This window comes from Bos javanicus, chromosome 8, assembly GCF_032452875.1.
Source record: "Bos javanicus breed banteng chromosome 8, ARS-OSU_banteng_1.0, whole genome shotgun sequence".
Classification (NCBI taxonomy): Eukaryota; Metazoa; Chordata; class Mammalia; order Artiodactyla; family Bovidae; genus Bos; species Bos javanicus.
In genome coordinates, this window is record NC_083875.1 from 7,570,559 (window position 1) to 7,594,945 (window position 24,387).

Genomic DNA, 24,387 nt, shown 5'->3' on the forward strand with positions numbered 1-24,387 from the left:
ATTTGAGCTGAAAAGCTCATCAAGGTTACAAGATACACTACCAGTATAGAAAAAGCAATTGTGTTTCTGTACACTAGCAATGAATAATCCAAAAATTAAATTGAGAAAACAATTCCATTTAGATAGAACCAAATAAAATAAAATATTTAGAAATAAAGTTAACAAAAAGTGTAAAACTTATACAATAAAAAATAACAAAACATACATCAGCATCACTTTTGCTGTCTTGTACACAGGGTTATTGTTATCATCTTTCTAAATTCCATATATATGTGTTAGTATACTGTATTGCTGATGTATGGAACAGTCTTATGGACTCTGTGGGAGAGGGAGAGGGTGGGAAGATTTGGGAGAATGGCATTGAAACATGTAAAATATCATGTATGAAACGAGATGCCAGTCCACGTTCAATGCACGATACTGGATGCTTGGGGCTAGTGCACTGGGACGACCCAGAGGGATGGTATGGGGAGGGAGGAGGGAGGAGGGTTCAGGATGGGGAGCACATGTATACCTGTGATGGATTCATTTTGATATTTGGCAAAACTAATACAATTATGTAAAGTTTAAAAATAAAATAAAATTAAAAAAATAACAAAACAGTTGAATAAAATTAAAGAAGATTATAAAAAAAGGTCATTGTGTAGCCATTAATCAGAAGACTCATATGGTTAAAATTTAAATATTTCCCATCTTGATTTATAAGTTTATTGCAATTTCTATCAAAATCCTACCTGGTTTTTATGTAGAAATTGTCAGGCTGATCTTAAAATTAGTATGAAAATGCAAGTGAAGTCGCTCAGTCGTGTCTGACTCTTTGCGACCCCGTGGACTGTACCCCACCAGGCTCCTCTGTCCATGGGATTCTCCAGGCAAGAATACTGGAGTGGGTTGCCATTTCCTTCTCCAGGGGAAAATGCAAGGGACCTACAATAGCCAAAAATAGCCTTGAGGGGAAAAAAGAGCAAATTTGGTAAAGTCACACTTTGTAATTTCAAGACATGCTGCAAATTTACAATAATCACAAACTGTGGTACTGTGGAGAAGGGAATGGCAAACCACTTCAGTATTCTTGCCTTGAGAACCACATGAACAGTATGAGAAGGCAAAATGATAGGATACTGAAAGAGGAACTCCCCAGGTCGGTAGGTGCCCAATATGCTACTGGAGATCAGTGGAGAAATAACTCCAGAAAGAATGAAGGGATGGAGCCAAAGCAAAAACAATACCCAGCTGTGGATGTGACTGGTGATAGAAGCAAGGTCCGATGCTATAAATAGCAATATTGCATAGGAACCTGGAATGTTAGGTCCATGAATCAAGGCAAATTGGAAGTGCTCAAACAGGAGATGGCAAGAGTGAATGTCGACATTCTAGGAATCAGCGAACTAAAAGGGACTGGAATGGGTGAATTTAACTCAGATGACCATTATATCTACTACTATGGGCAGGAATCCCTTAGAAGAAATTGAGTAGCCATCATGGTCAACAAAAGAGTCTGAAATGCAGGACTTGGATGGAATCTCAAAAATGACAGAATGATCTCTGTTCATTTCCAAGGCAAATCATTCAATATCAGAGTAATCCAAGTCTATGCCCCAACCGGTAACACTGAGGAAGCTGAAGTTGAATGGTTCTATGAAGACCTACAAGACCTTTGAGAACTAACACCCCAAAAAGATGTCTTTTTCATTATAGGGGACGGGAATGCAAAAGTAGGAAGTCAAGAAACACCTAGGGTAAGAGGCAAATTTGGCCTTGGAATACAGAATGAAGCAGGGCAAAGGCTAATAGAGTTTTGCCAAGAGAATGCACTGGTAATAACAAACACCCTCTTCCAACAACACAAGAGAAGACTCTACACATGGACATCACCAGATGGGAAATCAGATTGATTATATTCTTTGCAGCCAAAAATGGAGAAGCTCTATACAGACAGCGAAAACAAGACCGGGAGCTGACTGTGGCTCAGATCATGAACTCCTTATTGCCAAATTCAGACCTAAATTGAAGAAAGTAGGGAAAACAACTAGACTATTCAGGTATGACTTAAATCAAGTCCCTTATGATTATACAGTGGAAGTGAGAAATAGATTTAAGGGACTAGATCTGATAAATTGAGTGCCTGATGAACTACGGATGGAGGTTCATGACACTGTACAGAAGACAGGGATCAAGACCATCCTCACGGAAAAGAAATGCAAAAAAGCAAAATGGCTGCCTGGGGAGGCCTTACAAATAGCTGTGAAAAGAAGAGAAGCAAAAAGCAAAGGAGAAAAGGAAAGATACAAGCATCTGAATGCAGAGTTCCAAAGAATAGCAAGGAGAGATAAGAAAGCCTTCCTCAGAGATGAATGCAAAGAAATAGAGGAAAAAAACAGAATGGGAAAGACTAGAGATCTCTTCAAGAAAACTAGAGATACCAAGGGAAATTATCATGCAAAGATGGGCTCGATAAAGGACAGAAATGGTATGGACCTAACAGAAGCAGAAGATATTAAGAAGAGGTGGCAAGAATACACAGAAGAACTGTACAAAAAAGATCTTCACGACCTAGATAATCACGATGGTGTGATCACTCACCTAGAGCCAGACATCCTGGAATGTGAAGTCAAGTGGGCCTTAGGAATCATCACTATGAACAAAACTAGTAGAGGTGATGGAATTCCAGTTGAGCTATTTCAAATCCTGAAAGATGATGCTATGAAAGTGCTGCACTCAATATGCCAACAAATTTGGAAAACTCAGCAGTGGCCACAAGACTGGAAAAGGTCAGTTTTCATTCCAATCCCAAAGAAAGGCAATGCCAAAGAATGCTCAAACTACCGCACAATTGCACTCATCTCACATGCTAGTAAAGTAATGCTCAAAATTCTCAAAGCCAGGCTTCAACAATATGTGAACTGTGAACTTCCTGATGTTCAAGCTGGTTTTAGAAAAGGCAGAGGAACCAGAAATCAAATTGCCAACATCCGCTGGATCATGGAAAAAGCAAGAGAGTTCCAGAAAAACATCTATTTCTGCTTTATTGATTATGCCAAAGCCTTTGACTGTGTGGATCACAATAAACTGTGGAAAATTCTTCAAGAGATGGGAATACCAGACCACCTGACCTGCCTCTTGAGAAACCTATATGCAGGTCAGGAAGCAACAGTTAGAACTGAACATGGAACAACAGACTGATTCCAAATAGGAAAAGGAGTACATCAAGGCTGTATATTGTCACCCTGTTTATTTAACTTATATGCAGAGTACATCATGAGAAACGCTGGGCTGGATGAAGCGCAAGCTGGAATCGAGATTGCCAGGAGAAATATCAATAACCTCAGATATGCAGATGACACCACCCTTATGGCAGAAAGTGAAGAGGAACTAAAGAGCCTCTTGATGAAAGTGAAAGAGGGGAGTGAAAAAGTGGGCTTAAAGCTCAACATTCGGAAAACGAAGATCATGGCATCTGGTCCCATCACTTCATGGGAAATAGATGGGGAAACAGGGGAAACAGTGTCAGACTTTATTTTGGGGGGCTCCAAAATCACTGCAGATGAGGATTGCAGCCATGAAATTAAAAGACGCTTACTCCTTGGAAGGAAAGTTATGACCAACCTAGATAGCATATTGAAAACCAACAAAGGTCCGTCTAGTCAACGCTATGGTTTTTCCAGTGGTTACGTATGGATGTGAGAGTTGGACTGTGAAGAAAGCTGAGCACTGAAGAATTAATGTTTTTGAACTGTGGTGTTGGAGAAGACTCTTGAGAGTCCCTTGGACTGCAAGGAGATCCAACCAGTCCATCCTAAAGGAGATCGATCTTGGGTGTTCTTCGGAAGGAATGATGCTAAAGCTGGAACTCCAGTACTTTGGCCACCTCATGAGAAGAGTTGACTCATTGGAAAAGACTCTGATGCTGGGAGGGATTGGGGGCAGGAGGAGAAGGGAACGACAGAGGATGAGATGGCTGATGGCATCACCGACTTGATGGGTGTGAGTTGGAATGAACTCCGGAAGTTGGTGATGGACAGGGAGGCCTGGCATGCTGCAATTCATGGGGTCGCAAAGACTCGGACACGACTGAGTGACTGAACTGAACTGAACTGTGGTACTGTTATAAGTAAAGATGTACAGATCAATGGAATAAAATTGAAAGTCAAGAAATGATCATTTATGGTCATTTGATTTTTTAAAAAGGATTAAGACTATTCAATAGGGAAAGAATGATCTCTTTAATACAGGGCTTCACTGGTGGCTCAGTGGATGAAAATCCACCTGCCAGTGAAGAAGACAGGGGTTCATTCCCCAATCCTGGAAGATCCCACATGCTGTGGAGCAACTAAACCCACACAGCACAGCCAAAAATAAATAAGTAAAATTATGTTTTTAAAAAAGAAACTAAAGTAAAATAAAAAATAAATGGTACAGGAAGAACGTTGCTTTGTGGAACTTTCTGGAATTTTTTTCCCAAATATTTTCCTTCCCAGTTGGTTGTATCTTTGGATATGAGCCCGTGGATATGGAGGACTGGCTGTACAATGAAAGTCAGGTCACATTTCTGGAAGTGCTGAGCCTGAAAGGAATCATAGTTACTCTAAGGATGTTAGTGGAAGGGCATTCACTCACCACATGGGAGAAATATGTCAAATGTGGGCAGTTTAAGGGAACTTGTAAGAGTAGGTTAGGAGTTAGAATAGATATTACAGGAATATCCCATGCCAACAGAGAAAAGTGGACAGATAGCATGAATGTACAAGTTTTGCAGTCCTTGATGTTGATAACTGCATCTGATACTTATCCTCAAAGGTAACAGGCTACTGCATCAGTGTGAGTGGTAAGTGCTTAGTAAATATCTTGAAATGCATGACATTGTGGCCAAAATAAAAAATTAAGCAAGAGAAGCCTTAAAAAAATATATATCTCTTTCCTTTTGTTAGCAAACACAATGTTTATGACCCAGGGAAAGTTAAAAAGTACATTTTACTGCTCACATAGAAATTAAAGGAACTTTTTTGAAAAGAGCATTATTATTTAACTATAGGTGTTTCAAAAAGAGAAATTATTTAAATATAATGGAATTCCAAGCATTTCTTTTGTTCCATACAGACTAATTATATAGCAACATGCAATGAGTCAAAAGTTCTGCAAATTTCGAAGATGTCCATTTTCTGCTCGATGACTATAAATAACATTCAGCTATAAACTGCTGAAATAATTAGCCTAGCACTATAAGAAGCATCTGGATAGCATATAACTACAAGTCATAAGTGTAATAAAGAACACTGAACCCCTACCTGTGTTGTAATGTTTAGTGCAGTATCGTAAATCTTTCTCTTCTTTCAACAGAAACTGGGGTAAAGTGAGTCCTTCTGCCACTTGTACAGGTGCCTCATCTTGCCATTCAAATATGAGATCATTCATTGTGTACCCAACTAGACAAAACATAGTAAAAATATTTAGAATGTAACAGGGCATTCAAAGATGAGAAATTGTAACAAATCACTTGTAGATTTCCCATAGCATGAGAAGACCAAATAATGTCATCTTAACTCTATTGACTGAACTATGCATTGCACAGTTTCAGGCTATGAAGTCTATTCATATGAAATGTGTATCAAATAACATAAGAAAATGTAGTAAGCTAATAAGTATAGCATATACATCCTTTCCTTAGGATAGGCAGATACTGCATTCACTCAATGATTCATTTTGGTTCCAATACACTAGGTCTCCCTCACCGTTTCTCAAAGTATTCAGGGCCGTTTCAAACAAAAGCTGAAATTGTCACTGGTTAGGAAATGATATGAACTATAACATCCAGGGAGGGAATGTACAGTGCTTTCTTGGTTTAATCATTAACTGCTTTCGCTTATCACATCTGCTTCTCTGTCCCAAGTCCCAAAGTAGACAAATGATATTTTAGATAGAAATGTTTGCTATCCAGTGTACAAAAAAACACACAAGTTTGTGGAGAGATTAAACTCTTGTACATGCAATGAGTCAATTAAGAACAGAATTAAATAATGTATTTTGTAGTAAGCCGGCACATTTTAGTAAATTAAAATGTCCTCTGTCTGTAGAAATAAAAGAAAATGAAAGTGAAGTCACTCAGTTGTGTCCAGCTCTTTGCGATCCCATGGACTGTAGCCCACCAGGCTTCTCTGTCCATGGAATTTTCCAGGCAAGAGTACTAGAGTGGGTTGCCATTTCCTTCTCCAAGGGATCTTCCTGACCCAGGGATCAAAGGGATCGAACCCAGGTCTCCTGCAGTGCAGGCAGATTCTTTAGCAACTGAGCCACCAGGGAAGCCCTCTGTCTATAGTAGTGGTATCTTTTTCTTCCCTGTGAGTGAGAAGCTGTTGAAATGTACACGTGAAGGCTGTTGCAGAGAAGGAGTCAATGTGAAATGTAACCTGTTGAGGAAGACGATTGCCAGCATTCATGATGGCCCTGGAGGTAGGCCTCTGAGCTAAGTCAGTAAGTTCAGTTCAGTCGTGTCCAACTCTTCGCAACACCATGAACTGGAGCATGCCAGGCTTTCCTGTACATCACCAACTCCCAGAGCATGCTCAAACTCATGTCCATTGGTCGGTGATGCCATCCAACCATCTCATCCTCTGTCATCCCCTTAGCCTCCTGCCTTCAATCTTTCCCAGCATCAGGATCTTTTTCAATGAGTAAGTTCTTCCCATCATCTGGCCAAAGTATTGGAGCTTCAGCTTCAGCTTCAGCATCAGTCCTTCCAAAGAATATTCATGACTGATTTCCTTTAGGATTGACTGGTTTGATCTCCTTGAAGTACAAGGGACTCTCATGAGTCTTCTCCAACACCACAGTTCAAAAGCATCAGTTCTTCAGTGCTCAGCTTTCTTTATAGTCCAACTGTCAAATCCATACATGACTACTGGAAAAAACACAGCTTTGCACAGATGGACCTTTGTTGGCAAAGTAATGTCTCTGCTTTTTAATATGCTGTCTAGGTTGGTCATAGCTTTTCTTCCAAGGAGTGTCTTTTAATTTCATGACTGCAGCCACCATCTGCAGTGATTTTGGAGCCCAAAAAATTATCCAAGCCAGGCTTCAAATTATGTGGACCATGAACCTCCAGATGTTCAAGCTGGATTTAGAAAAGGCAGAGGAACTATGACTTGACTCGACTTGACTATGAGGGCTATTCCATTTCTTCTAAGGGATCTTGCTGCAGTCGTAGATATTATGCTCATCTGAGTTAAATTCATCCATTCCAGTCCATTTTAGTTCACTGATTCCTAAAATGTCGATGTTCATTCTTGCCATCTCCTATTTGACTACTTCCAATTTACCTTGATTCACAGACCTAACATTCCAAGTTCCTATGCAATATTGTTCTTTACAGCATCAGACTTTACTTCCATCACCAGTCACATCAACAGCTGGGTGTTGTTTTTGCTTTGGCTCTGTCTCTTCATTCTTTCTGGAGTTATTTCTCCACTCTTCTCCAGTAGCATATTGGGCACCTACTGACCTGGAAGTTCATCTTTCAGTGTCCTATCTTTTTGCATTTTCATACTCTTCATGGGGTTTTCAAGGCAAAAATACTGAAGTGGTTTACCATTCCCTTCTTGAACTAAGTCAAGGGGTCAGGAAAAGGAAGCAAAAGCTCTAGGTGAATGAAAACAACAAACACGAGAAACTCCCAAATTCTCTGCTAGTTAATGTTGTAGACGGGAGGCTGTGTGTGTGATAATAGTAGAAATAGCTGGTGATGGTGGCAACTGGAGCCTGACACCTACCCCACTCACTTGACCTGTGTGCACCCCTCACAGCATCCACTCCACTGGACATGGGGAAGGTGGTACCAAGGGCGTCTGTGGTGAGAGAGTCTGCGTAGACTGTCTGGGATCCTACTATCAAACTTTCAGCAGCAGCTGCTGCCATGTGATAGCTTATTATGGAGCAAGTGTGATTTGGTAGAGGTTGTCAAGTCCTCCAGATTGAAGGGGACATACATGAATTCTGGTTCCCGAACACATATGAAAACCTGTAGGACAGTCTTCCAGATGATTGGACTTAGCACAGCAAAGACTCGCTTACACTGGGATATATTTCATTGAATCCTGCAATGAATGATTTGGTGGATAATAATAGAAGGCTTTCAATTTTATTTGTAAGTCTTTTGATATAGCCATTGTAAATATCATTTCACCTAGAGAGAAAATAGATGCATATTTCTCAAGGATCAAGAATTAGCAAAATATGCCCTGATTCTTATCTATTTCTAGGTAAACAGGTACTTTATTCTTTCACACATGCAATCCCTAAGGACAAAATATGTGAGACATTTCCCAACTCAGATAAACGGAGAAATGAACTGAAACCTGGTTTTGTTTTTTACATTCTAAATTTTTCCTAGAGTCTTCTGTGAAAAGAAGGTAGCTCTCTGAAATTCCCTCAAAGAGAAGCTTTAGTTAGTCTCTGATGCATTTTATAGGCAACATACATAACTTGCTCTTATAACAATCATCCTCACTAGGTAACTTAATGCTTGGGTATATCCTAACCATGGGGCTTTCCAGGTGGCACAGTGGTAAAGAATCCACCTGTCAATAAAGGAGACACAAGAGACTTGATTTCGATCCTTGGGTCAGGAAGATCCCCTGGAGAAGGAAATGGCAACCTGCTCTAGTATTCTTGCCTGGGAAATTCCATGGACAGAGAAGCCTGATGGGCTACAGTCCATGGGGTCACAGAGTCAGACAGGACTGAGCACACACACACTCTCCACATATCCTAATCAGAGTATGCTATTCCCTTAAACTATTTAAGTTTGAAATCAGAAGAAAAATAGTGAGATGGCAAGTTTGGGGAGGTAATACTTTTATTGAGTAATTTACTGGGTGTTCAAGGAAAATAACTGGTAATTTTGCCTCAATAAGCCTTCAAACGTAACTTTTAAAAGATCAATACTTTTCCACACAGTTCTCAGTGTTTTAGCATCCTTATGTTTTTGGCTGTTAGAACTTTATACAATTCTGGGAATTGCCAAGGTGAACAGACTGGCTAATGAGTTCAAGGCTGTGAGTTGAATTGCCTTGTATCATAGTGAGTTTCACAAGAAGGAATACTTTATTGAGAGAACAAAGACATTAACCCTACATTCAGCCAACAATCTCATAGGGGATTTGCAGGGAAGCATGTAAACAAATGACTAAGTGAAACCAAACAACAAGTATTTATTTATCTTCAACAAGTATTTATTGGGCACTGACAATATGTAAAAGCATCCTAGTGGGGATGCCGAGCATTATTACCAGGTACAAAGTAAGTGTCATGGGTGAGGTACAATGTGCTATGTGCATTCAGAAGAGGGATCTATGATATCCACGTAAACCTCATTTGAGTTGGACCTTGAAGAAAAGCAAGACCTGTATACAAAGAACATGAGAGAAAGTGAGACACTCATGCAAAGGAAAGAGTATGATTGGTTGAAAGAAACCACAAACTTCCAAGGTTTATAATAGGAATATCAATAGAGCCAGTTTGCATGAAGAAGCATATGGAATGAAAAGATGAATTAATGTAAGATCATATAAAATTTAATCTCAAGGTTGAAAGTTTGATTTTTTAAAAAAAATTCCCTGTGGGTAATGGTAACCAATTGGAATCTTTTGAGCAGGGGAGTGACGTGACAAAAACCGTGCTTTAGAAACATTACTTTAGTAGAATCTTTTCATGGGATGTACAAGATCCAAACCACTTTCATAACCGTAAGACATTATCTGTCTTCTTCATTGTCTTGACATTTGCCCAGATGATAAAAAAAATAAATAAATAAGCAAAACTCCTAGTGTTTAGCATAGTTAAAAACAGTGGCACCAAATTGTGCTAGTGGTTACTGTATTCTTTGTGGCCACATCTTGCATTATAAACATTACCACTTTTATTTAAGGATGCCCTAAATCCTAGATAAAAACAGTAACAATCACCATCTCAATATTTACCTCTATGTCAATGTCCTTTTACTATTCTGTGTATCAAAATGGAAAGTATGGATAAAACACTTCAGCTGCACACTCTAAACATAATGGTTGTTTTAAGGAAAAGCACTGGTGTGACTGATTTGCAAGTAAGTTGGCTGGTTTTGCTTGAAATCCTATTTTTACTTGAAAAAATAAATGACTGGCAAACTGTGGTTATTAACCTAGAGGGATGGGTGGGGAGGGAGGTGGGAAGAAGGCTCAACAGGGAGGGGACATAGGTATACCTACGGCCGATTCATGTTGATGTTTGGCAGAAACCAACACAATATTGTAAAGCAATTATCCTTCAATTAAAAATAAATAAATTTAATTATTAAAAGCTGTGGTTATTACAATTAGGTACATGACCAAACATTTTCTTGAAAATAAAAGAAGTGAGTGAACGTCTCACGTTGAGGGAAACAGACACTATTTGTTGTCAATGGTAGATTTTGAGCTTTTTATTCAACATTAGACTTTTGGTAAAATTGTTTTTCCATCCCCTAAAACATTTTTTTTGATGAGCTCAATGGTGATATTAACAAATGTGACTTTTCAATATTGTATAATGTTATGTGCTAATGTTTGGAATATCTGAATAACTCATTAAGCCACTGTTTTCCAAATGAGCAAGGCATAATTTTAAAAATCATGCATATGGTAATGTTACTCTTTCCATACATCTATAAAATAGATAGCAAATGGGAATTTGCTGTATGCCTCAGGAAACTCAAACAGAGGCTCTATATCAACCTAGAGGCATGGAGTGGGGATGGAGATGGGAAGAAGGTTAAAAAGGGAGGCGACATATGTATACCTATGGCTGATTCATGTTGAGGTTTGACAGAAAACAATGAAATTTTGTAAAGCAATTATCCTTCAATAAAAAATAAATAAATAAATCATGCATAGATAAGAGATCCATTTAATATTCAAGATGGACAAACAGATTTTAATTTACAAGAGTCTGAAGAGTTCATTACAAGTGTATAGCAAAATGATTCATACCACTTTGAAAAATATATATGTATTTTTTCAGATTATTTTGCTGAATTTTACTGTACACTTGAAACTAATACAATGTTGTAAATCAGCTACACTTCAACAAAATGAATTCATTGCAGTAGTTTCCAATTTCACATTGCAACCAACCTTTAAGAAACTACCACCTCTAGAAACTAAGACTTTCCCCCATATTATAGAACTTTCTTCTTTTTAAAGGTTGAATAGTACCCCATTGTTATGTATATACTACATTTTCTTTATCCATTCATCTGTCAATGGATATGTAAGTTGTCTCCACATCTTGACTACTGTGAACAGTGCTGCAATGAACACAATGGTACTAGTATTTTTTCAAGATCCTGATTTTAACTTTTATAATAAATGTCCAGAAGTTAGATTACTGGATCATATGATAGTCTTATTTTTCATTGTTGCAACCCATGGATGAAGCTTGAAGATATTGTGTCAAGTGAAATAAGCCAGTCAGAGAAAGGCAAATAGGGCATGATTTCACATATATGCAGTATCTTAAATTATCATATTCATAGAATCAAAGAATGGAATGGTGATCGCCAGGGGCTGAGGAACTGAGAAATGAGAAAAATCAATAAGCATAAAGTTTTAGTCAAACAAGATGAATAAGCTCTAGACAACTGCTGTACAGCATTGTACTTACAGTCAACAATAATGTACATTTTAAAAATCTGTTAAAAAGGGAGATCTCATGCAAAGTGTTCTAAACACAATATAATACATTTTTAAAAGGTATATTTGCATTCTTGAGAAGGTAAAGAAAAAACTCTCATTCTTCCTCAATGTTTCTTCAGGAAGTCAGAGGTGATATTTTAGTAGACCATTTTGTCAAAATAGGGGGAAAATATAGAGATAAGGGAAAATAAGTTATAGAACTTTTCAGTTTCAAGTCTAAGTCACTGACACACAGCTATGCCTCAGTTCTTTGCCGACATAGAATGTGAGTAGAGTAGGCTTCTCTGACCATCTTATAAAATACTTTTCTTCAGTAAGTCTTTCCTGCTTATTTTTTCCATTGAACTTCTTTCTACCTGACAGTCATGTCTGACTCTTTGTGACCCCATGGACTCCATGGAATTCTCCAGGCTAGAATCCTGGAGAGGGTAGCCTTTCCCTTCTCCAGGGTATCTTCCCAACCCTGGGATTGAACCAAGGTCTCCCACATTGCAGGTGGACTCTACCAACTGAGCCATCAGGGAAGCTCTGACATGGTAGACAGTCACCAACTTTTTATTTGGTTTGTTTCCTATCTAACTTCCTAGAATTTAAACTTTGTAGAAGCAGAGATTATTCTGTTTTAATCACCAGCATGTTTTTCCAGTACCTAAAATAGTATGTAGCATATACCAGGAACTTGAATATATATATATATATATATATATATATATATTCACTGACATATATACACTATCATAAGTAAAAAGAAGAAGAGCTCAGCTAGGTGCTTGGTGATGACCTAGAGGGGGTGGGACAGGGAGGTGATGGGGAGAAAGGCTCAAGAGGGAGGGGATATATGTAAATATATTCATATATGCACTATGGCTGACTTGCATTGTTGTAAGGCAGAAATCAACACAACATTGTAAAGCAATTATTCTCCAATTAAAAATTTTAAAAAATAGAAAAGGGTTAATTACTGTTACAGAAGGGTTTCCCTGGTGGTTCAGTGGTAAAGAATCTGTCTGCCAATGCAGGAGATGCCAGGTCAATCCCTGGGTCAGGAAGATCCCCTGGAGAAGGAAATGGCAACCCATTCCAGTGTTCTTGCCTGGGAAATCCTCTAGACAGAGGAGTCTGGTGGGCTGCAGTCCATTGGGTAGCAAAGGGTCAGATACAACTTGGCAACTAAACAGCAACAACTGTTATAGAGACAGAAAGACTGATCAAAGGAACCAAAGATAAAGTTTAGAAAGATATCTAAGCATGTATAAACACTGAAAAGTTCTGCCACTTGCCTACAGCACTGTAAGAGGTAGGGGGTGTAAAGCATCAAGTGCAATATAGCCATGTGAATGTCTATGGGTTGGGCTAAGGCACAGGTGTAATCTTGAGAGATTCAGAAAAGCTGGAGCCTGAACTTCTTGAGTGGTACCTCTGGGGCTAGTCAAGAGTGGGCAGTGCCAGAAAAATGCCCAATGTTCAGCTTTTGGTGGTTTATTGATACCCATAAGGAGAAGCAGAAGCATGGCAGTAATAGTCTGATAGATTTGGGTTCAAGACTCCCGTAGACCCAAGTCATGAAAGCTATCAAATCATGAAAAGATATGGAAGAAACTTAAATGCTTGTTACTAAGTGGAAGAAGTCAATCAATCTGAAAAGGTTACATGCTATATAATTCCAACTCCATGACATTCTAGAAAGGGTAAAACTATGGAGGTAGTGAAAAGCTCAGTGGTAACCAGGGCCCTGGGGCAAGGAAGGAGTGAATAGGCAGAACAACGAGGATATTTAGGGCAATGAAACTATTCTGTGTGTGTGTGTGCACATTCAGTCAGTCATGTCCGATTCTTTGCAACCCCATGGACTATAACATGCCAGACTCCTCTGTCCTTGGTATTTTCCAGGCAAGAATACTGGAGTGGGTTTCCTATTCTATACAATACTATAGTGCCATTTCCTATTCTATACAATACTATAATGGAATACAAGTCATTACATACTTGTCAAAACTCAGAGAATACACACCATCAAGAGTGAACCCTAGTGCAGGTCCATGGATTGTAATAAGTGCATCTCTCTGGTGTGGGGTGTTGACACAGAGGATGTACTTATGTGTGGAGTCAGAGACGTATGCAAGAAATTGTTGATTTTTGTTCAATTTTGTCATGAACCTAAAACTGCTCTTAAAAAGTCTGTAGTTGTTAAATTGCTCATTTTTATATGAACACCAAGTGACTGAACTATAATTCTGTGTGTGACAAAGCTGATGTTGAGCCAAAAATTGTATTTCCTCAAGGCATAACGTGTTGTTCTACTTACTGTTTTCATCAGCTAAATTTTTTTAAAAAATTTGAACATTTGAAGAGTTACTGTATAAATCAGCTCATATATTCTGCAATGGTATTAAACTTTCAGTAAATAGGTTCTCCAAATTTTTGCTGAATTTATTCAAAATCAGTTAGAAATGTTTAGTCAAATTATTTTACAAATGCAGCATTAAAATTTTAGATTCTGAAGCTTTTTAGCAAACGGGAGTTATAGATATGATGCTTATAAACAGTAACACATTGAGATTAATCCCTATAACAGAAAGAGAGAAACACTGAGGTCTCAAATGTTGCACAATATTTATTTTTTATTTATGTCATAAATCTATTTTGGAACATCTTATGTGAAGATTATATTGATGGACTGTTTGTTTTTAACTGGATAATTTATATTGAAAGTCAATGGAATTCAGAAGGCATATTTTCCAGCAAGTAAATCAGGTGGAGAATTTGAAAAGATTCCTAAATAAAAGTGACTAATTTGACTGAGTTTTGTCCTATAAAATTTTTTTTATAAAAGTTACTCATTGAAGAAAAAGGCAATATCTGTAAAAATATATGGGTTGAACTACTTAGCTATTAATATTTCAATACAAAGAAATTAAGTTCTGAAAGTATCAAATACTTTAGCCATCTCAACTATACAGAGATTATTTTCTCAGTAAGACCATTATAGTCTATACAGTAGAGTCCACCAACAGCATCAACAATTACAAATTTAGTACAAAAATTGCAGCTTTAAAGATGGCTCTAAATTATTTTGATTTGCTTTTATATACTTTGTATATTTCTTTAGGAAGGATTATATTTTATACATTAGAACTATAGTCTTCCACTAATATAAAAAACATCAGTTAATAGATATTACAAAGATACAGTAATTTAAATACTTGTAGTGCCCTTCATTTATCTTCATAAGCCTCCCCATTTTGATGATAAATTATAGGGTCACCCTGATGATAAGGAGAAAGATAGAGACCAAGCTGGATGTAATCCAGCTTGAAATCTCCTGTTCTTAACAAACAGCTGGAATTTTAAAAACTAAAGGAAGAAAATGCTCACATTTGGCAGGTGCTGGCAGTCTTTGGCCGGAAGAGATGTTACTCCATTAAATTTTATTGACCTGATATATTTGACTGCCATGTCAAAATGTATTTAACTAAAACATTGTAATTCATAATGTGTGCATTTCATTTGAATAATTTGACTATAAACCAGACTGTTACATATGGTTTTAAGTTCTTAGCCTTGTTAAATTATTTTCACTAAAATTCCCTCTTATAAATAACCTATCATGATTATTCTGGGCTTCCCAGGTGGCGCTAGTGATATAGAATCCACTTGCCAGTGCAGGAGACTTAAGAGATATATGTTCAATCCCTGGGTTGGGAAGATCCCCTGGAGGAGGGCATGGCAACCCACACCAATTATTCTTGTCTGGAGAATCCCATAGACAGAGGAGCCTGGCAGGCTACAGTCCATGAGGTCACAGAATCAGACACTACTGAAGCGACTTAGCATGCACAACCATTATTCTACTAGTATTTTGATTACATTTGTCTTTGAAGACCTAAAATACTTTATCATAGATCATCTGTGTAAACTTTCTCCCTTTCTCTCTTAGGACAATGTTGGAAATAAAATTCCTGACTCCTAATCTGTCTTCTCAAATGACAATCACTCTGATAACTTTGTACACATTTTTCAAAACTTCACAAACTTCACAAAATTATCACACCATGTTTTAAAGTTCTTATGAGAAATCTCAACTGAAGTCAGAAAAGGACCTAATTTTGATCCCATTTTAATGAGAAAAAGGTGTATAATTGGTTCTGGCCTGGGAGAGGTATGGAGGGCTCTTTGGAAAAACACTGTGTCTGCCTAGTGTTGGAGATTCAGATCTGCTCAAATTTATGAATTGATTAGTTTATTCACAGACCCAAATAATTCAAACAGACTCTGAGCCAATATCAGTTTTGCAACACTTAAAGTTTGTGTAGTTGGAGAAAGAAATGGCAACCTACTTCAGCATTCTTGCCTGGAGAATCCCAGGGACAGAGGAGTGGGCTGCCGTCTATGGGGTCACACAGAGTCAGACACGACTGAGCAACTTAGCAGCAGCAAAGGTTGTGTAAGGTTTGAGTAAAGAATCGGAAGGCACTACAAACCTTTGACTGGACCAAAGTTTTCCTGATGCCTGATATGTCAGAACCAAAAGCTAGGTTAACCTTAGAGAAGGAAGTCTTACATGATATTAGCAAGAGAATCCATTTCAGAATCTTAGTTTCAGAAGCATTTGAAGAGTGTCATTACAAAATAGCAGAAAATTTTAACACGGCTAGAATAAAATTAAAAATTTTTAGTTCAACTTCTCTTCAAGGTGAAATATTATAAAATGTCTCTCACTACAATACATTCATTGAAGTACACAAGACAATATAACTAGCATTATGGTAATAAATGGATGTCAAATGTTGAAATTCACATTCAATACATAGAACAACAAAAATGAAATAATAGAATTATTATTTTACAATTTTCCATATAAACAAACTATATTTTCCCTCTCAGGTCTCTTGGAATTTATATATTTTTTTCTATTCTTAATCTTTTTACTTATTTTTAGAACTTTAAACATTGCTGAGTGAAGCAAAAGATAGCTGATGTTTTATTTGAAATAAAAGCCTATATGTGAAAAAAATTTCTATCTAAAATGAAACTGGAGGATATAAAATAAAGAATCTCAGGCATGTATCCTCAGAAAGGAACTTAAGAACTGAGAGACTGATTTTCTGCAAAAGTCTGATTTACAGAGATGGAGACTTACCTCCTGACCAACAAACATCCACCAAGAATGTCTCCCCATCCCCAAGACAATGAACTTCCTGCTTGGACTCTGGCTGGACTTGTCCCTCTTTGCGCTCCTTGCCCATAAACAGAATTCCAAGAACAGAACCCTCTATGGATGTGCTTGGAACTTGCTACAGCGTGGATTTCTCAAATTGCATTTCCTCTGCTATTCCCAATAAACTCAATTTCTGGTCATTTGAGCTTGCTTTTATTTACTTCTTTACTTAGGTCAACATCTCTAACATCAAATATACCTAAGATGAAAGTGACATTCATGCAGAAAAGTATCTGAATAACAGGAAAAGAATGACTTTATTCTTTTTCTCCTCAGATAAATGATGCAGTAAAATCAGCACTGACTCATAAAAGATAGATTTATAGGAGCCATAAATACAGTTGTGAGAACTTGCAATAATAAAATTTCAACTAAATTAGTATGTTTACAAATGGGATGCACTTTTGATGGACTCATCATACCAAGAGGTGTTGAGGGCTTTGCTACTTAAAGTTGCATGTGTCTTAAATTGCTCATCACAAATGAACCAGAAGTTTAAAGCTTTACTCAGTGGGCAATATCTCTATATTATTTTAGATAATTAATATTTGTTATTTAACAAAATTTTTTGTTAAATTATTCAGTTTTATTGCAATCCATGCTACCAGAGTATTTTTGTGCTTTAAGTCACTAGTTGCTAGCTGAATGCTGATTATTTCCGGTAAACATGAAAAACTAATTTTAAGAATTGAGGATTTTTGCATCCAGAGGATTATATCGTGGCTATATGCTAGTGGAGATGAGAGAAACAGTGATCATTACAGGCTGAGAAGGAAGGTTTAATCACCAATGAGAATGTCAGCTACTTCCAGAGCAATTTTTAGAAGACTGACCCGGCCTGTGAGTGTCCAGAAGTCTCCAGTGGAGGCGTGGGTCGACAGTGGACTGCCGCAGGGTCAGGAGTGCTGAATACAACAGTGCCTGCACAAGTCCTTTTGAATGAGGTCGCCATTATCTTTATTACCCCTACCAGTTTGGTCTCAGGTCAAACAACAGGGAGGGAACACAACCCTGCCCATCAACAGAAAATTGGATTAAAGTTTTACTGAGCATGGCCCTGCCCATCAAAACAAGATCCAGTTTCCCCCACAGTCATCTCTCCCATTAAGAAGCTTCCATAACCCTCTCGTGGGCTTCCCTGGTGGCTCAGAGGTTAAAGCCTCTGCCTGCAATACGGGAGACCTGGGTTCAATCCCTGGGTCAGGAAGATCCCCTGGAGAAGGAAACAGCAACCCACTCCAGTATTCTTACATGGAGAATCCCATGGACAGAGGAGCCTGGTGGGCTACAGTCCACGGAGTCGCAAAGAGTCAGACACGACTGACTGAAAGTGAAAGTGAAGTTGCTCAGTCGTGTCTGACTCTTTGCGACCCCATGGACTGTAGCCCACCAGGCTCCTCCATCCATGGGAGTCCATGGGATTCTCCAGGCAAGAATACTGGAGTGGGTTGCCATTTCCTTCTCCAGGGGATCTTCCTGACCCAGGGATTGAACCCAGGTCTCCCACATTGCAGGCAGACACACTAACCTCTGAGCCACCAGGGAAGCCCAGGATATTACCCATAAGAGGGCAGACAGAATGAAAACCACAATCACAGAAAACTAGTCAAATTAATCACATGGACCACAGCCTTGTCTAACTCAATGAAGCTATGAGCCATGCTGTGTAGGGCTATCCAAGACGGATGGGTCATGGTGGAGACTTCTGACAAAATGTGGTCACTGGAGAAGGGAATGGCAAACCACTTTCGTATTCTTGCCTTGAGAACCCCATGAAGAGTATGAAAAGGCAAAAAGATATGACACTGAAAGATGAACTCCCTAAAGTCGGTAGGTGCCCAATATGCTACTGGAGAAGAGTGGAGAAATAACTCCAAAAAGAATGAAGAGGCTGAGCCAAAGCAAAAACAGCACCCAAATGTGGAAGTGACTGGTGATGGAAGGGAAGTAAAGTCTGATGCTGTAAAGAAAAATATTGAACAGGAACCTGGAAAGTTAGGTTCATGAATCAAGGTAAACTGGAAGTGGTCAAATAGGAGATGCCAAAAGGGAACATTAGACATTTTAGGAATCAGTGAGCTAAAATGAACTGGAATGGGTGAATTTAATTCAGATGACTATTATATCCACTACGGTCAGCAAGAATCCTTTCAAAGAAACGGAGTAGCACTCATAGTCAACAAAAGTCCAAAATGCAGTACTTGGGTGAAATATAAAAAATGACAGAATAATCTCTGTTGGTTTCCAAGGAAAACCATTCAATATCACAGTAATCCAAGTCCATGCCACAACCACTAATGCCGAAGAAGGTGAAGTTGAATGGTTCTATGAAGACCTACAAGACCTCCCAGAACTAACACCAAAAAAAGACATCCTTTTCATCAGAGGGGACTAGAATGCAAAAGTAGGAAGTCAAGAGATACCTGGAGAAACAGGCAAGTTTGAGGTAGGAGTACAAAATGAAGCAGGACAAAAGCTAACAGAGTTTTGCCAAGAGAACACACTGGTCATAGCAAACACCTTCTTCCAACAACACAAGAGATGACTCTACACATGGATGTCACCAGATGGTCAAATTTGAAATCAGATTGATTATATTCTTTGCAGCCAAAGATGGAGAAGCTCTATACAGTCAGCGAAAACACAGCTGGGAGCTGACTGTGGCTCAGATCATGAACTTCTTATTGCCAAATCAGGACTTAAATTGAAGAAAGTAGGGGAAACCACTAGACCATTCAGGTATGACCTAAATCAAACCCCTTATGATCATACAGTGGAAGTGACAAATAGATTTAAAGGATTAGATCTGATAGACAGAGTGCCTGAAGAACTATGGACAGAGGTTCGTGACATTGTACAGGAGGCAGTGATCAAGAACATCCCCAAGAAAAATAAATGCAAAAAGGCAAAATGGTTGTCTGAGGATGCCTTACAAATGGCTGAGAAAAGAAGAGAAGCTAAAGGCAAAGGAGAAAAGGAAAGGTATACCCATCTGAATACAGAGTTCTAAAGAATAGCAAAGACAGATAAGAAAGCCTTCCTCAGTGATCAGTGCAAAGAAATAGAGGAAAACAATAGACTGGGAAGGACTAGAGATCTCTTCAAGAAAATTAGAGATACCAAGGGAATATTTCAAGCAAAGATGGGCACAATAAAGGACAGAAATGGTATGGACTTAACAGAAGCAGAGGTGCTTAAGAAGAGGTGGCAAGAATACACAGAAGAACTATACAAAAAAGATCTTCATGACCCAGATAACCACAATGGTGTGATCACTCACCTAGAGCCAGACATCTTGGAATGCAAAGTCCAGTGGGCCTTAGGAAGCATCACTATGAACAAAGCTAGTAGAGGTGATGGAATTCCAGTTGAGCTATTTCAAATCCTCAAAGATGATGCTGTGAAAGTGCTGCACTCAATATGCCAGCAAATTTGGAAAACTCATCAGTGGCCACAGGACTGGAAAAGGTCAGTTTTCATTCCAATCCCAAGAAAGGCAATGCCAAAGAATGTTCAAACTACCACACAATTGCATTCATCTCAAATACTAGCCAAGTAATGCTCAAAATTCTCCATGCCAGGCTTCAAGAGCACGTTAACCAAGAACTTCCAGATGTTCAAGCTGGATTTAGAAAAGGCAGAGAAATCAGAGCTCAAATGGCCAACATCTTTTGGATCATAGAAAAAGCAAGAGAGTTCCAGAAAAACACCTACTTCTGCTTTATTGATTATGCCACAGCCTTTAACTGTGTGGATCACAATAAACTGTGGAAAATTCCTAAAGAGATGGGAATACCAGGCCACCTGACCTGCCTTCTGAGAAATCTGTATGCAGGTCAAGAAGCAACAGTTTGAATTGGACATGAAATTACAGACTGGGTCCAGATTGGTAAGGTTTAGGTTTAGTCACTAAGTCGTGTCCGACTCTTGCGACACCGTGTAGCCTGCCAGGCTCCTCTGTCTATGGGATTCTCCAGGCAAGAAAACTGGAGTGGGTTGCCATTTCCTTCTCCAGGTTATCTTCCTGACCTGGTAATTGAACCCAGGTCTCCTGCATTGCCGGCAGATTTTCCAAATTGGTGAAGAAGTATGTTAAGGCTATATATTGTCACCCTGCTTATTTAACTTATATGCAGAGTACATCATGTGAAATGCCAGGCAAGATGAAGCACAATTGAAATCAAGTTTTCAGGGAGAAATGTCAATAACCTCAGATACACAGATGACACCACGTTTATGGCAGAAAGCAAAGAATAACTAAAGACCCTCTTGATGAAAGTGCAAGGAGTGGAAAAAGCTGGCTTAAAACTCAACATTCAAAAAACTAAGATCATAACATCTGGTCCCATCACTTTATGGCAAATAGATGGGGAAACAATGGAAACACTGACAGACTTTATTTTCTTGGGCTGCAAAATCACTGCAGACGGTGACGGCAGCCATGAAATGAAAAGATTCTTGCTCCTTGAAAGAAAATCTATGACCAACCTAGACAGCATATTAAAAAGCAGAGACACTACTTTGCCAACAAAGGTCCATCTAGTCAAAGCTATGGTTTTTCCAGTAGTCAGGTATGGATGTGAGAGTTGGAGCATAAATCAAGATTTGATGCTTTTGAACTGTGCTGTTGGAAAAGACTCATGAGAGTCCCTTGCACTGCAAGGAGATCAAACAGTCAATCCTAAAGGAAATCAGTCCTGAAAACTCATTGGAAGGACTGATGCTGAAGCTCAAGCTCCAATACTTTGGCTACCTGATGCAAAGAGCCAATTCACTGGAAAAGACCCTGATGCTGGTAAGATTAAGGGCAGGAGGAGAAGGGGACAACAGAGGATGAGATGGTTGGATGGCATCACCAACTCGACGGACATGAGTTTGAGCAAGCTCCAGGAAGTGGTGATGGACAGGGAAGCCTGGGGTGCTGCAGCCCATGGGGTCACAAAGAGTTGGACATGACTGAGCAACTGAACTGAACTGTGTCCAGACTACTCACATCAGTTCCAAAAGAGTAATTTTGGAAAAATTTATGAAACTGCTGTTAACTTAGGGGAAAAAACTCACTATTCCTAGACAATGCTCTGACTTCTATTGATGGCATGTGTGGCTTCAGTCGTGTCCGACTCTGTGTGATCCTATGGACTGCAGCCCATCAGGCTCCTCTTTCTCCAGGCAAGAATACTAGAGTGAATTGTCATGCCCTCTTCCGGGGGATTTTCCAGGCCCAGGGATCGAATCTGCACCTCTTATCTCTCCTGCACTAGCAAGTGGGTTCTTTACTGGGATTTTTTATTAGCACCACCTGGGAAGCCCCTATTGATGGCATATTTGTACCATATTAATATATAAAGAGCATATTGCAGAAACTGCTCACATTTATGAACTCATTATAATGATTGTATTTATTATTTTAAGTCAAAACTTAAAATAATAAGCAGACCTAAGAACTGGCAATGATATGAGTCCTTACTCCTAACAAGTGCTAACAATTTGATAGTGGGTTTGGCTTTTTATTTTTTTCATTTTGTTCTGTTTTATAGATTTGCATACGGACTCTCTTTCCAGTCTGATGCAGAAAGCAAAGAAATCAACAAATTTCTAGGGACTGGCTACCACAGGTAGGGTATTTCGTGAAAAAGACATAAGCTTACTTGGGACTTAAAAGACTCCAGAAATTTGATTAAGCATTCTATAAATGCCTTAGAGACTTTAAAATCTCCTGGAATGTCAGCAGGATACGTACAATGTGACACAAGCAACCTCTGGCCATAGCTGCCCCAGAGGGAAGTGTGAATTTGTCAGCCACAGGCATTGTCATCACCACTGGTCCTGAGTTTTGACCTCAGCATCGCATTAAAAATGCTTCTAAAGACCATCTCTATATTCACGTAAACTCTTTAATCACATTCTTGTGTTCCATTAAAAAAAAAAAAAAAACAGATTATTTTCGCCAAACTTTCACTGCATATTTTTTCTTTCTTTCCTATTTTCATTTTCTTGTGTTTCAGTTTTGCTTGTTTTCCTCCTGATTTTCATTATAGATCATTTAAGTTATAATTTTTTCATTGTTTTTTTTCTCAATTCCTTTTTGTAGAATCACCATGGTTTGTAGATGTGATGTTTTTAATGTTACATGTCAGATTTATGGTCTTGCATATTTGAAAAATGTACAGGATCCTAGAGTTGAGGGAACCTTTGTTGTCATCTAATGCAGTTCACTTATCGTACAGAAGAGAAAACTGAATATCTGGGAAAACACTACATCTACATAGTTTACACGGTTGCTTAATGAAAGACAAAGGCACAATGGATTTTCCTGAATTCGTTCTCTGACACAGGTAGTAGCAATGCATGGCACAGTTTAAGTTATTGAGATTGAACATGGGACAACCTCTGGAGAAGGGATATTCAAGTTTTGAAAAAGCATACTCTCAAAAGATCATTTGGAGTAGGTGGCAAATAGGAGGGCTGGAGGAACTGGGGTTATTGGAGGAATTAAGCAAGAAAGAAAATTGTGACACTCTGAGCTATAAATAGAAAATGGTAGGATCCCAGAAAAATGACATAACACTTTAAATTGAAGGTGATTTTGAATACTCCTTTTATTTTTAATTGATGGATAATTGCTTTGCAATATTGTGTTCGTTTCTGCCATACATCAACATGCACCAGCCATAAGTATACACATGTCCCTTCCCTCTTGAGCCTCCCTCCCATCCCATCCCATCCCTCTAGGTTGATCTTGAGTATTCTAAAAGGATTACTGAAACTCCTACCCATTGGGATGGCTACCAAAAAAATGCAGATAACGACTGTCGGTGAGGACGGGAGTAATTAGAACACTCCAGCACTGCTGGTGAAAATAAAACGGTGCAGCTATAATGAAAAATGGGATGACAGTTCCTTAAAAAATTAAAAATGGTGTTAGCTTATGATTCAGAAATTCTACTTCTGGATATATAGCCAAAAGAATTAAAAGCAAGGTCTTGAAGAGATATTTGTACTCCCATTCCATAGCAGCACTATTTGCAACAGCTAAAAGGTGGAAGTAATTCAAGTATCCACCAACAAATGAATGAACTGCATGTATATATCACATGCAAAATGTGGCACACGATGGAATATTACTCACTCTTGAAAATGAAGGAAACTCTCATACATTCCACAACATGGATGAACCATGAGGGTATTATGTTAACTCACAACAAGACAAATACTGTACAATTCACATATATGAAGTATCTAGAGTAATCAAATCCATGGAAACAGAAAATATAATGGTGGTTTCCAGGGGCGGCAAGGAGGAGGAAATATTGAGTTCTTTCATGGGTACAAAGTTTGTCTCACAAGATGAGAAAATTCTGGAGACTGGTTGTATAGCAATGCGATATACTTAACAATACTGAGCTGTACATTTGAAAATGGTTAGGATGGTGAATTTTAAATATGTGTGTGTGCATGCCTGCCTAG

At 38.6% G+C, this 24,387-nt stretch overlaps 1 protein-coding gene across 1 annotated transcript in view; it reads right to left on the reverse strand.

Moving 5' to 3' along the window:
- The window catches only part of GLRA3 (glycine receptor alpha 3), a 197,534-nt gene that overhangs the window by 41,691 nt on the left and 131,456 nt on the right, over window positions 1-24,387 (reverse strand). Inside the window, exon 6 of the mRNA XM_061424963.1 lies at window positions 5,286-5,423. Within this exon, the coding sequence (XP_061280947.1) occupies window positions 5,286-5,423 (138 nt within the window). The remainder of the gene's footprint in view (window positions 1-5,285; window positions 5,424-24,387) is intronic.